The sequence below is a fragment of the Gobius niger genome (assembly GCF_951799975.1).
Source record: "Gobius niger genome assembly, chromosome: 7".
In the NCBI taxonomy this organism is placed as follows: Eukaryota; Metazoa; Chordata; class Actinopteri; order Gobiiformes; family Gobiidae; genus Gobius; species Gobius niger.
This window is the reverse complement of record NC_136858.1, coordinates 28,576,171-28,591,186: the sequence shown is the minus strand read 5'-3', so window position 1 is coordinate 28,591,186 and position 15,016 is coordinate 28,576,171. Positions and strand designations below refer to the sequence as shown.

The 15,016-nt window shown below is 41.0% G+C and overlaps 1 protein-coding gene across 1 annotated transcript in view; it reads left to right on the top strand.

Moving 5' to 3' along the window:
- Positions 1–12,573, top strand: part of mymx (myomixer) — a 34,632-nt gene extending 22,059 nt beyond the window's left edge. Inside the window, exons 22-33 of the mRNA XM_079559683.1 lie at positions 9–146; positions 243–593; positions 5,937–7,760; positions 8,546–8,677; positions 8,770–8,844; positions 9,029–9,115; positions 9,192–9,283; positions 9,368–9,453; positions 10,018–10,081; positions 10,173–10,378; positions 11,074–11,223; positions 12,078–12,573. Coding sequence (XP_079415809.1) covers positions 9–146; positions 243–593; positions 5,937–7,760; positions 8,546–8,677; positions 8,770–8,844; positions 9,029–9,115; positions 9,192–9,283; positions 9,368–9,453; positions 10,018–10,081; positions 10,173–10,378; positions 11,074–11,223; positions 12,078–12,319 — 3,447 coding nt within the window. The 3' untranslated portion in view covers positions 12,320–12,573. The remainder of the gene's footprint in view (positions 1–8; positions 147–242; positions 594–5,936; positions 7,761–8,545; positions 8,678–8,769; positions 8,845–9,028; positions 9,116–9,191; positions 9,284–9,367; positions 9,454–10,017; positions 10,082–10,172; positions 10,379–11,073; positions 11,224–12,077) is intronic.
- The last annotated feature ends 2,443 nt before the right edge of the window (positions 12,574–15,016 follow it).

Below are 15,016 nucleotides of genomic sequence, written 5' to 3'. Positions count from 1 at the left end.
TGTCGAAGGTGAGAGAGCGCATGGAGGAGCTGAGGAGCATGCTTGGATGGATCTCTGTGCACTGGAGAGCCCAAAAACAACAGTGGCTTCACAAACTGGAAGCGCAAGACAATGTTTACTCCATAATGTGCTCTTCACTCTCAAAGGTATCAACCTACAAGTGGTAATGCTAAAATAAGCTATAATAAAGTTGATTTTGCCATATTCCAAACTGATCAAATCGTTTCTTTTCTTTTACACAGCCGACAGGGAGCGGGCAGCAAGCCGATCATTCAGTTTATTCTCCGATTCTCTCCCATGAAGAAGAGAGCCGACAGTCACCCGGAGGATCTGAAAGCTCTTCCAGTATGTTTAAAACTGCCGCTAAGCAAACGGAGAACGGATACGAGGTCATGAAGAGTGTCCCTCTGCAAAGTCCTGAAGTGAAGACGCCAGAGTCTCCCAAATCTTCAGTCTTCGTCCTCAAAGACAAAAGCAGTCCTGGTCTGGGCAACACCGTCAACCTCATCCTCAGTTTTGGCAACACGGGGGACAGCCAGGTGCAGGTGCTGGACGTCCCGGCCACAGAGGAGGACACTGAGCCGCTTTGCAGGGTGAGGGGCAGTCGTTTTTTTTGCACTGCAGAATAATTCCATGATGGCATTTGTTTTCGCAGCAGTTTCCCACAGCATGGGATCTCCCCTCTTGACTATCAGCTGCTTCTAGCCTCTTTGCTCAAGCTTTACGTCCTGCTTTTTCCCCTATTTCTCCCATCAGCCCGCTGTGCCACAACCTCCTGCCCGTAAAAACTTTTGGAGGCGATGCCAGGGTCTTTTGGAAAATACTTTGGGTAGTTTAAAGAGAAAGAAAAAGATTTATCGGCAGAGTGCGAACGAGGTAAATGCCGTAGCGTGTGAAGTGGCTGCATGCTGAGTGTGTTTGTTTTTTGTGGAGAGCATGCTCTGCTAACCTCAGAACAAGGTAAGGCTTCCCAAGGCTACTGCTGCTGCTGCTCCTCTAAACCAGGGAGTCTAAATGAAAACAGCCAAAGCCCAAAAAGCTGTGTGAAGTAATATGTGCTAACCACATCTTTAAGAGGTTTACACTGACTTGACAGAATCCACGTCCAAACTCCATTACAGACACATTTATGACTATCAAACCTTTATACATCGCTAAAATAACATTACAACAGAGGTGCCCAGACTATGGCCAAAGGCGTAGCTCAGTCAGTCGGCTGAACTGGACCAACGTTATTTTATTTTTACTTTTACTTCACCTCTTACTGAACTGAGTGCATTTTCTCCAGTTCAGCTTTACCCAAATCTAAAAGCTTCTTGACTGGAGAGCAACAGGGTAATGTGTCATTTGAAAGCTAAGACCAGCAAAAGTTTTTGTCACATTTTTTGTCTCTTTTTTGTCATGTTTTTTTGTTGCTTTTTCATCGTGGTTTCTTTTAATGCTTGTCGTCTTTTCTCCTCATTTTTGTACTTTTTTTTGGGCTTTTTCGCTGCGTTTTCATCCTCGTTGTTGTCACTGTTTTGATGCTTTTTTTTTAAGCTTTTCAATTTGGGTAAAGCCTAACTGGAGATAATGGCTCGGTTCAGGTGGGGGTTAAGAGGTCAAAGTAACATTTCACCCAATACACAGAAAAAAAATATAAACATCTACTTGATTACAGTTATATTTATCAGTGAAAAAGGCCTAAAAATGCAAATCAAATGTGTTTTTGTTGTTTGCTCATCTCTCCTAAGACCTGACTGTCTCTAGCTTGTCTCCATGGAGATGTTTAGTTTAGTGGTGCAGTTTCATTAAAAAGATGGCTGCACCAGATTCAGCACTCTGCTAATTTCCATCTGTAGTCCTACAGAAATGTTGACTTTAGTCTTGACAAAAGATTAAATGTTGACAAATGTTGACTAAAGAAAGCCAAATGTGCGATTTGAATGGGTTAGGGCCTCATCCAAATCCATTCTTTGATTACCCACTGAAAAAATAGCATCGTCTAGCTGGTCATGAGGATTGTGTTTTGTATTGCTGGCAGCAGTATAATCTAAACTGTGACGCACTGTGCCTTTAAAACAAAAACATATATATTCCAGTTCTGGTTCTGTGACACAGAGCTGCCATTAGGATTCAATCCTAAATAAATATGTTGGGTATGGTAACGCGTTTTGCTATCATGCCCCGACTACGCTCTCTCTACTCGACGCTTCAATATGTTTCTATTAATGACAAATGTTAACAAAAAACACACCAAAAATAAAAACAAAGACAAAGTTTTAATTTTTATCGAGTCACTTTTTCCTGCTTGTTCCCAGCTTGTCTCTGTGGGACAGTCCCAGCTGCTTCGTACGTGAGGCCCTGCACAGACTGGGCAACTGCCAGTTAAACACAGACAGACAATAACACTTAGATTCATTATGGACAATTTAGATTAGCCATTATTAGCCACATGTGTCTGGGCAGAAGGGAAAGTCAGGCCGGGACAAGCAGAGGGCACTCACAGGCACAGTCAGTTTAAATCATCTATTATGCCTTTTTCCTCATGGATTTTAAGTATAGTATAAAACTTAAAATATTGCTTTGCATAAATTACGAATGAGGAAAAATAGTGACTAATCAATAACATTTTTCATCACTTTGTGCATAAACAGTGAATGCGTCACTAAGTTTTCCTGAAATGATCCTGGTCTGTTTTGTCAAAGGGTAAAGAACATGTATTTTCAACAACTTTCCCCGAACATTTCAAACTTGTCGTTGGGTCTAAACTTGTGAAAGACGGCTGGATTACGCTGTTGACAGAGACAGAGTGGGCTGATGAGTAATGTCCTCACACAGACGCCTCCTCCTGCTGCGAATGATGACAGACGCTTCTCTTTCCTTCTTATGTCACTGCACCGCAGGCCCAGAGGTGTGTGGAGGAGCCTAAACGTCGACTTAACCGTAACTTTACTCGAAAATAATTTTACTCCAGAGTAGAAGTAAAAGGCAGGGTGAGAAATAATTACTGAGAAAAGAAAATTGAGAAATGTTTGAGTTCTGTGCAGCTGCTTGTGAGTAAAATCTGTTTTATGTTGTGCCGTAATCCAGCAGAACATGATTTATGTTTATCTGATATTTCCAAACAATGCACCATATATTCAATAGAAGACGGTCCGTATAGTGAAGTAAGAGAATTGACACTCACAGTAATAGTATAGTATAGAGTAAATAGTACTGTGTAGTGCCGGGTACCGCTATTTTTTTCCAATACCGGTACTTAAACGATACTTGGTTTTCGATACCGATACATGAACAATACTGTTTTTGATGCCTATACTAATTATTTGTCATTTGTCCATTTCATTTCTTTTGAATTTGAGGGCGAAACAACCTTTTACCCCAATTTCCCCAAATTTAAAAAAAAATCCTCATTTCCCCCTCCCAATTTTTGCGCACTTTTCCCCCAAAATTTTTCATTTTTCCCTCAATTTTTTTAAACTAATTTCCCCCCCAAATGTTTCATTTATTTATTTATTTATTTATTTTTTAAATGTTCCCAATTTTTTTTCCACTTTTTCCTCCAAAATTTTCTGATTTAAAAAAAAAAAATTCCACAGATTTTTTCCCAATTTTGTTGTCTTTCACTTTTTGTTTCTTTTACATTTTGATGACCTGCAGCATCAAAACTTGAAGATAAAGACTGTATATTTCTTTTCAGTACATGATTTCGATACTTTTATATTTTTGATACCAGTAGTACCTAAACCTTTTTTTTTTTTTTTATAATACCAGACTGGTATTGTTTAACAGTACCCAGCCCTCATACTGTGTGCTAAAACTACTTGTTGAAGTACTTACTTGTTGGAAACCTCTGGACAGGCCTGATGTCGACTTCCAGCTTGACTTCCTCCCTATGGCTTTACCACAGTTGTGTAAAACCAGTGACCTCACCGTTGCTTCCGATGAAAGCCGTTCCCCCATTAGCAGCGCGGCCTGAACACTGTAGTCCTGATGATTAGACAAAGGAGCGGTCGTGAACTTTCGCAACAAGCCCCCAGACTCTGCACGGGGGTTTGATTTATAGTCGAGTGGTCCCACGACAACAAGAGATTAGTCACAAAGTTGAGAGTTCAAACCGTTGCAGTTGTGGATGACGGCATGTGCGCCATACGATTCTGATTAAGATTGTTCTGAAGTGTCCACATCATGTCCGTGTTTCTTTGTCATTTCTTTTCATTTTGTTTCTGTGTTGCTTGAAAAATGTGAGTGCATTCCTTAATCCCTTTTTTGTCTCAACCGTTTTTGATAAAAAGCTAAACACGGCTGATGTTTGCTTAGACTGCGGCTCGTGCCATTCTTCAACTGTAGCTCGGGAAACATCCGGGTAAAAGAAAATGAACTGGCAGTTTTATGGGATTAGTTCATTGTTATATAAGAAATAGTATGTGTATTTAGTGTGTATTTGCCATTGTAGACAGTTATCAGCAGTTTAAACATTACTCATTTTACTTATTTATTTCATTCAGGCGTGACATCTTACAATCACGACAAAACCGCCGAGCAAATACATGAATGAAACGGAACAGAGAAGATCAAGTCTTATAATAACTTTTTTTTTTTTACAGTATACACTGATGTTTTTTGTATTTTATATCCAGTTAATATTTAAAGGGGCTCGATGCAAGTTGGCCATTTTATACTCAGTACTGCCACCTCAGGTAATACGTGTAACTGCACCTTCTATCAAGCTCGCGCATGACGGCACTTCTACACATTAGGACATTGCTGGAACATGTAGGGGGAAAATACTTAATTTTAACATTTTCTAACTGTATAGACCCTTTAAAATACAGAAATTCATGTTTATTCATGAATGTCATAATAACACAACCATCATATTCATGCTTGTTCAAAACAAATATCTCACATTATTCACGTCCAAGTCTAATGTTCAGTCTTCTTTAACATTGTATCTTTTTCCGAGTTTCTTGAACTCCAGGAGAGTTCCTGACTCTTTCACTTCTGTCTGAAGTTTATTCCATAAACTAATTCCTGTCACAGTAACAGTGCCTTCCATTGCTTTAGAATTGATTTTTTCTTTTTTTTTTTTTACAGATGTCTGTTCCTTTACAAAGGCAGCACTTATTTCTGTGATTGCAAACACAAAGTTAATGAGAAAGATTTAGATAAATTAGAGAACCAATTTTAGTGTTGTACATTTCAGTAGTATATAATATATACATCAGTTAACACATCTTTTTCTGGTCCTCTGACCCTCCTAAACCAAGTACTACCAAAACATATAATAATAATAATAATAATAATGCGTTTTATATAGCGCTTTTCTGGACACTCAAAGACGCTTTACATTGCACTATTCATTCACTCCATACTCGGTGGTGATAAGCTACTATTATAGCCCCAGCTGCCCTGGGGTAGACTGACGGAAGCGAGGCAACCAGTCTGCGCCATCGGCCCTTCCGACCACCACCAACCACTCACTCACTCACTACATTCGCTAGGCTTCCTGGTGTTCCTAAACGGTCTCCCATCCAAGTACTGACCAGGCCCTTCCCTGCTTAGCTTCCAAGGTCTGACGGGATTGGGCAAAGCAAAGGCGGTATGACCATATCTAAAGCAAGTCTATGCAGGACTACCAGTATATAAAACCTGCGCTGTATCAGGTCTACTGCTACAGTCTAGGGCTGTATGAATACGAACATTTACATGAGGCACCACCTGAAGCAGTTCAAAAGGTACCACCAGTGTTACCATAGTTTGAGAAAAAGGTATAGAAGTTCCAAGTCAAAAACCTGGCTTTTTTATGATGTTGCATTTGTGATGGGGCTAAGTAGGAACTACACGAACACATCCCATTGAACTCAGAAACAACACTTTTAAGCATCCTGATGACACCTTCACAGCTGCAGTGGAAATAACCCATTAATGACATCACTTTGTCTGTTTTTTAGGTAAGTACCTACTTGCATGTCAAGGATAACAACTTGGCGCCAGGCCCCGTGTATGAGAGTATCACCTTCCCGCGTCAAAAGAGCCACTCAGCAACAGCAGCCCCGTCCTCCCCCGCCTTCATGTCCTCGCCTCCCTCCTCTCCATCCACACCTGCAGCCCCATCGCAGGTAAACAACTTCCACATGTCCACCGGAGGCAGCACTTCCATCTTCAGCAGTCTCAAGAGGATCGGCAAGAAGAGGAAACGCAAGAGGGATACACGAAGGCACACCATTCAGAAAATCATGGGCGTGGAGGAGCAAGAGGAGGAAATTCCCAAAAGCGCATCCGAGGTTGTAATTTATGACACTCGGACTTGGCCGCTAAAAGAAGGCAGGAGGAAGCAGCCAAAGAGTCAGGCTAATGTCTCAAAAAGCTACATGAAAAACTCTCTGTTGAAAGACATTGAAAGCGAATGCACAGGAGAGTACAACATCACGCCTTACGCTGTTTCAGAGGGACCAAAGCCGCCTGCGAGTAAAACTCACTGCCGCTACCTCTCTTTGGGATCTGTGCTAAGTTTTGATCTGCCTAAGGATATGACGCTCATTCCTAGTATTCAAGATATCATTACCATCGCCCCGCCAGAGTCCAAAAAGGCAGCAGGAGCTGATCCGGACCCACATTCACAAAGGCAAAGTGCGCTGAGCTCCTTCAAACAGACGAGACCTGCTTTGGCAGCAACTGCTTCTTCAGATGAGATTGCTGCAAATTGTCCGAGAGAAAAAGAGAAAGATTTCACTTTTGACAATGTGTTGAAACAGCAATCTCCTGTCTCGAAGAGTGAGCAGGCTACAGAGCAGTGTAGCAACCAAATAAAAGTTGAATGCAATGCAAGTGTAAATGAAGATCAGCCAAAAGATCAGCCAAAAAAACCACATTGTCCAAATCCGTCAATACAGCTGCCCATTTACGCCAACCATCTCCCTGCCACGACTTGCCGTAAACACGAGTGCCTCAGCGTCCGCACGCTTATCAAGGACTTGAACGGGCACAAGTACCACAAGTGCGTGAGGCCCCATAACGGGCAAGGTCATAGCCAAGCCTCACACATGGTGGTCAATCTCAAGTCGACTGTAAACGTGAGCGTTCGCCAAGACTCCGTGGACTCCGGCGTCTCGAGTTTGGGCAGCATCAGACTCTCTTCGGACGTGCCCTGCTCTGAAAATCCGCAGCCCAAAGGAACTGTGGGTAAACTGGTGTCTTTGGATGTGGGGTGCTTTGCAAATAGTAAATCGGGTGAACAGAATGTGTTCTCCACAAGTGACGAGAGCGTGCGCGTCGACCACCAGCAGTTCGAAGAGGAGGAGGAGGAGCTGGAGGGTATTTGGGGTCAAAACTTTAGGAATAGTATTTGCTCAGACATTATGTATCAAACGAATCAAGAAGAAACAGTGTCTCTTTGTCAAAATACTCAACCTGCCTCGCCCTCCCCATCACCCAAAAGCCCCGCAGTTCTCTACAGGCATTTGGTTACCGCCTCCGCACCTAATCTGCTCGTAGCGGAGTTCAAACTCCCCCCATCGGTCCAAAGTCTTCTGGGGTACGACAGGGATCCCAAGCGTCACCTCCCTCCCCTGGCCATCGGAGAGAGGAGGTCCTGGGCCGCGTTCCCAAACAGAGAGGCCCTCCCTTCCTCCAGCGGGACGTCAGTGGCTGTGAATGAGACGGCGTCCGATCCGGTCAAGCTGCCAGAGATAGAGGACAGTCAGAGGTACATTTACCAGTACAGAGAGGAGGAAGAGGACGAGGCGGGGGAGGAAGAGCACACAGGCGCTTCCAAGGTGAGATTAGGGCATGTGATGATGTGTTGATGTTGACCCGTTTAAGTGTTCGAATCTAATCGGGTTCAATCCAATTAAAAAGTCTCTGCCTCTGAACAATGTTTGAGGAGATTATTTAAAGGGTAAAACAGTTTGTATCTTGGTAGTTTAAAGGCCCGGTACCTGTATTTATGTGGTGTACAAACAATGAAACAGGCAGCGTAAAAAAGTTTAAACTTATTCCTAATGTATTTCTAACATTCCATTATCTTCACAAGTTTTTAAGTAACGTTACAACTTTCAGGGAGGAGGAACTGGAGCTTTACTAACAGTTATGTGAACAACTGGTATGAATGATGTTGATTGATAAAAAGCCTTTATCATAACATAGTAATATAATGCAGAGTGCACAAAGGTCTGCTTTTACAAAGATAAACAAAAAATAGTATTAGGTCTTTAAAATCACCCCTGGGTAATTCAGGAGGAGAAACTATGATTTGAATGTGAATTGCAAGTGACAAAGGTTGTCGTCAAAAAGAATAACATCCCTTGTTTGCAATAACTTTTTAAATAGATATAAAATCAATGCCTCATACAAATTTTAACATGATTTGTATTAATATTATTTGCACATTTGCTGATTAATTTACAATGACAAAAGTTAAAACCAGCCCTGATGGCGCTCGGGCCTAAATATTAGCATTAGGCAGCGCTGGTGCATGGCATAAGGGTTAGGGTACCTGTGTAATATACCCGTGTGCTCAGCTCTGTTCATTGTGTGGGATAATCTGTATTGTTTGTCACAGGACCCTTCACTGAGCCTTATGTCTGCACAAGCTGACGAGGAGGATGACTGTCAAAGCAAGTCCTCTCCAACAACAGGCGACTTGAACACGCAGGATCAGACATGGACCACAGGGGGGCGCTGTATTGCTTTGGTAAGCTCATCTTTGTGTCATTGCCTGTTACTTGCATTGCATTATTGTTTGAGAAAGTCTTTCCCAAGGCACTTATCAGTGTTTGATTTCAGAGTGGAAGGCCTGAGCTGCAGACTATGGAGGGGGCTCTGGAAAGAAAGCAGAGGCTGCAGCTGGGAGGAAAGAAGGTAAGAAAAGCCAAATCCTCTGTAGCAATTTAAAGGAAAACTCAACTAAAGAAAGGGTCAAATTTTAATGTAAAAAAATAAATAAACATCAGCTTAAAAAAAGAGAAAGAGAGGTCCAGCTCATTGTAAGAGCAGCCCGTGGTCAGCAAACTGTCAGCAACACGCTCTTATCTTATTTTCTCAGGCAGCCTCCCGAGGATGGAGCTCCTGCCACGCTGTGCTTTACAGACACACCTTGTGCTTCTACCAGGACAGAAAGGATACTCTGAGAGTAAGCAAAACCAGGAAACACAATAAATAAATATTAGATGTTTACATTTTTATTTTATTTTCATTTTTCTATTCAGAGTTCAATTTGTGGCCTGCCGCTGAATCTCATCGGAGCAGAATGTGTTCCTGCTCCGGAATATACCAAGAAACCCAACTGTTTCCACCTGAGGTAAGACTATGGCAGATTAATGTGCTGTCTGAGGGTGTTTCTGTTCCCATATGCCGTTTTTGAAATGTATTCACTTACCCTCAGGCTGCGGGATGGCTCTGAATACCTGCTTAACGCCTCCTCACGCTTTATGATGAAAAAATGGATGATGAAAATACAAGCAAACACAGGTAATTATTCACAAGTTAGTTATATTTCTGTATGCTCACAGAGTACACTTTGTTTTTCTATGCATCTTTATGATTGTGAATGAATATGCTTCAGGCTTAACACATTTAACACCAGTATCATGGCCTTTTCATGAGACCGTTTACAGATGCATTTTTTCCAAAGATCTGTAATGAGACATAAGGTTTTGATTAATTCTAAACTTTATTAAGGGCACACTCTCTCTCGTTTCAAGACCAGAGGAGATTGCTCCTTCCAGGTGGAACGATCTTCCGCTTTCCTTGTGCTTACTTGATTGTGTTGATGTCTTTAAGAGCAAATTGAAAACCTACTTGTTTGAGAAAGTGTTTTAATTCCAGTGGAATAAGGGTTGTTTTATGACCACCATGTTTTGTGACTGTAAATGTGAATGTACTTTGTGTTTCTATTTGTAACTTTGTGAAGCACTTTGTCTGTGAAAGGTGCTATATAAATAAACATTACTTAATTACTTACTTACATAGTAACTTGCATTATTCTTAATAGTACTTCACAAATATGTATTCCTTCTTGTTTTATTTTAACAGAGCGTCCTGAGGCTGAATCTTTAACCACAGGGCTCTACAGAGACACAGACTTTCCTCTCTCTATGTAAGATCATTGTACAGTATAAATAATGTTTTAACAATGAGCACTACATGAATGCATAAATACAGTAGTGATTTCCTCCTTTCCTTCACAGAAAACCCTCTGAGAGCTGTGGATGTCCTGACCCGGTCAAATGCTTCTGCTCCTCCCAACATGAAGTCACCTCCACGTTCCCCAGGCTCAAACCACGAGGCGCCGCCCAAACCGCTGTCGTCCGGAGAGAGTTCGCTCACATGTCACAGAGTCATTTGCAGAGCGCACAGGAGCAGCGTGACCCCTCCTCCACAGCGGGGGCAAGTGGTATGCGACTCACTGTGGCATAGGACTGCACTGACTTGTACAGACGTGTTAAACCATATGGTATATTGTAAATAACCTCAATTCATAAAGCATAAGGCACTCAATGTGCCTAATATAGGTGATTGTGCTGTATATATGCCTCAGTAAAAGGCGCTGTATTTGGACAATTTATGGGTGAAAAACAATTTCAACATTTAAGGGAATCCGAATATGTAGAGCTATAAAAATCAAGTACATTTCAGATCATATTAATAATGTATTCTAAATTTAAGCAATTTTCATACATAATACGACCCCATGGAGACCAAATATGTTGTTGTTTGTAGAAAAAATCGTATTAAATAACTGCACCCGTTGCCATATGTGAAACAAAAATGAGTGAGCATCATAGGGACAGTGACAGGATTTGTCTATGAAGTGTCATGAAGTGTAACATTAAATGTACTGAATTACTTTGTGGTAGTGAATATATGGAAAATATTCATAAAAGCTATTAAAGTTAATGAAGTCATTTTGAAGAGGTAATTACTGGCTCAATATGCCATCTAACCATTAAAAAGAAATCCAGATGAACCACTAGGGGGAGCCAAAGCATTGTCATGTTATTCAAAGAGTATAATGCTTTTCATAATCCCTCTGTGTTTTAAGGCTGTTATAGCTCAAACACACTAATGTTTTTTTAATTTTTATTTCAGGTGACAATGATGATGAAGATGACAGAAGCAGTTTGATGCAGATTGTGACTCAAACGCCCGGGAGCCTCACAAACACCTCTCCTCTCTCTCCGTCTCTGAGCTCTCCTGACGGGCTCAGCAGCCAGCGTCGCTCCCACTCCTTCACTTCAGGTGATTCACCAAAAGCAGTTTTTACTCACGACTCTCTTGAGTTTAACATCATAATCTCAGATGTGACTCTGTGTGGGCAGTTTGCTGTTTTAGACACAAATAATCAGAACAAAGAATCCGCTTTGAAACTTAACATTGTTTGTAAGTGATTAAGTCCACAAACTTGCCATCAATCTTTTTGCTTAAAAATCTACATTAAAGATCAACGTTCACGATTGAATGATGCCTTTTCTTTGTAATGCTGTAGTGTAAAAAAGGAACTGGAGTTCATTTGTGCTGAAAATGTATCAAACATCATGATTTTGTTCCATGAGTACCATAGTTCTAGTATCTACATAGTTTCAAGTTAAATAAAACAGAGCAATAAATATGACAATTAAAAGGCATAGGTATTGTGTGGACATTTCATGCATGATTGTGTGGTATGAACTTCTTTTAAGCATATTATGTATTGCATGGGGCGCCCTCCGCTGGCAGGAGGGGGAATTGCCGTAGCAAACAAACTGCAAGCTTACCTTTTTTAGACCACAGCATTTCAACAAACCAATCCCTCCATGATAGACGCAGACAGACGCAGAGTGCTGGTTTATGGGGAATAAAAATGTGGACAGTTACTCTAGGAACGCATTTCAAACAACAAACAAACAGCAAAATCCAAGAAATACAGATTGGAGCAGTTCAGTTGTAAAATACAAAGTGACCAAAAATCCAAACTGCGTGAATGAAACGAAAAACTACTCCTGGAAAGTAATTTATGAAGTAAAACGTAGGCAAATTGTTTCTTAAAATATATTGAATCCAGTATGAATCTATGAATAAAAATGTGTCTGAATCTTAAGTGTTTGTTATTTCAGCCACCTACCAGAAGATCAGCCCGGTGTCGAGCCGCCCTGGAGGCAGAGCAGCGGAGAAAGGCTCGAACTACTGCGTGACACTTCTGGTGGGAGACAAGTCACGGGACGTCCCATCCATCACCCACACACAGCCCCTTCTCCTGGGTGTCACCGAGCCCTCTGCCCTGAGGTACTACACAAGCCTGCCCCGACCAAGGAACAAGTCTGTCTTCAAAAAGTTCTTTGGGAGAAAAGACTATTGAGTTTTGACTAAATCTGTGGTTCTTAACTTTTGGCTCGGGACTTTAAAGTGGATCAAAGAATAATTTTGAGTGGACTGTGACCATTTGCCAAAGATAGGTTCTGTTAAATTACAGCACTGGGGTTGCTGCAGTCGTCCCACTGTGTCCCTAAAGAATAAGATCAGCTGACCTGAGCATCTTGAATGACCAGGTTCAATAAATTAATTTCTTCTTCCCAAGATGACAATGCCTGGGTTCATTGGGCTCACATTGTGAAAGAGCTTGGTGAAATATTAATGCAAGACTTGATCTTTTGGCATTGCAGAAGCTTATTGAAACAATGTCACAGCGAACACGTGCTGTGATCAAAGCTTAAAGGGACTACACAGAGTTTAAAAATGTTAAAAGCTAAGTTAAGTTAAGTATTTTTCTCCCCCTACATGTTCCAACAATGTCCTAATGTGTAGAATGAACCCAGACCTGTTCACCACAACTGCCTCCAAAATCCTGCACTGTCACTAAAAAGGTGTTACTTCGGGTCATGCATGAGCTTAATAAAGAAGGTGCAGTTACACGTATGACCTGAGGCGGCAGTAGTGAGTATAAAATGGCTAACTTGCGTCTAGCCCCTTTAAGCCGGTCCAACCAAGTATTAGAGCTTTTTTTTGGTTCGTCAGACAGTGTATTTTGATTTTATGATCTCTCAACAAAACAGAAAATACTGTATTATTTTTTCCAGAGGGTTAAACTGTAAATGTTTATTTGGGCTGCAGCTCGTCTCAATATGTTGTAGGTGAGTCCTGAATCTACTCCAGCTGAGAACCACGAGACAAAACGATCACCATGTGCAGTGCGCATAAACCGCTACTACTGACAGTATTTATGACCTGAAGATTAACATTTGTTTTAATGCTTGATGTGTTAAAATCATGAAAGATGCCACTATAAGAAAACGTGAACAAGTCATTTATGTTAAGTAAAAGTGTTCATTTTGAATGAGTGTGTGCTGTGTCCTAACAGAATAGACGAAGCAACCATCATTGTATCTGTCTTATTTTGTAGTTTGTGCTTCTTATTGTGTATGTGTCTTTAATGCTTGTGTGTCCGCCAAAGAAACAGAAACCATTAGACATTGCAACTTCAAATTCAAGGCCAATTTGAACACAAAAATAAATAATATTTTTCTTTTTTCTAAAGTCTTCTTTGTTATAACTTTGAGACAGAAATCTTTGTTTACCTACTGCAGAGACTAACATTAAATGATGCCACTTCTTTGTACCTTTTGCACAGTGCGTTCTGTTTTCTACCTTGAATCTATCTGCAGTTTGATACTGCTTGTGCCTGTCTTGTATTCACCATATTAAATTTTATACAAAGTTTGTTCATAATAAAACGTTAAAACAACATTTTCACATTTTCACATTTGGTTTCTGTCTTTGAAAGCACATAACATGTCATTTTCTGCTGGTAGATTTTTTTTTTTTTTTTCTTATAATTGAGTTTAACGCAAACCTAGATCTGACTGTTTGTTTTGAGGTAGCCCAAAATGAATGCTGCAGCTCCAGTTTTCCCCGTTTACTCGGCATTTAGGGTAAATATTGGCCAAGGTATTGCATATTTTGTTGTATTTAATATTTCAACAACAAAATAAATAGAGGGTACCAACAACACTACGTGGCTAGCCGAGTAGCATCTAAAAAGTATGAAAAATAAAGCCCAGTGATCAAAAAGGCTATTGCCAAGCAGTGGTAACATTGGTTTTAGTAATCGCACAGTGTCAGCCTATTTGTGCAGCAAAGATATGATTATAGCCGATGTTTAACCATAAGTGCGAGATAAGCCCATGTTGTCGCAGCGGCGGTGACAATGTCTCATCTGAGGGCTTTGCTGTCGCCTGGAGGGCTTTGAAGAGAGCGAGGATTAGATGAATCAAAAGATTAAAGGCCAGGGCAGGCTAATGACATTATGCCTATTTTTGCATATTTAAAAAAAAAAAACGGCAGCTATTCAGCACTCAAATTTATGATCAACATGCATTAGAGCTGGAGGCCAAGGTGTTTGCTATAGACAGGACGGAGGATAATGAGGCAGATGCATAAAGAGGCTGCAAATTAGATCAGGCCATTAGGAGATATTCAAAGCATGTGTGCTGCACATCATACTGTCACTTAAGGGTCGGACGGGGACAGTAAGACCAGACTTTATGTATCTTTTAAGGACAGAACAGTCTTCTACCATAGCCTTAACCACCAGACCGTTGACTGCACAAGCTCTTTATTCTCTTTATATGTATATGTTTTTGGAGGTCGGGGAAACTGGGTGGATACTCAAACCAAACACATAAAGGCCACACCTACAGTAGTTCAACAATTAAACCTGGGGCCTTCTAGATTGTTAAAGGGATGTTTCAGGATTTTTGACATACATAGGGCCTTTCCGAGTGTTGTTGATTTCTGGAGTTTTTTTTATTTGTATTATTATTCATGCAGTCCTTATTTGAAGAGTTTAGTGGTGCTAGGCTAGTGCTAGGCTAGCGCATGTCTATGGTAACTAGTAGCCTGCATTAAAAAAACGGGGTAGTCCTCCAAACGTTGCTATATCTGATTTGTAGAAAGCTCCTTTGTGAATTCCATGTGCCACAGGTAAACAAAACTACTGTAGATCTGGCAACTTTAACAGATCACTCTGCCGCTGCGTAGCTTACAACCAGGAAGTGTA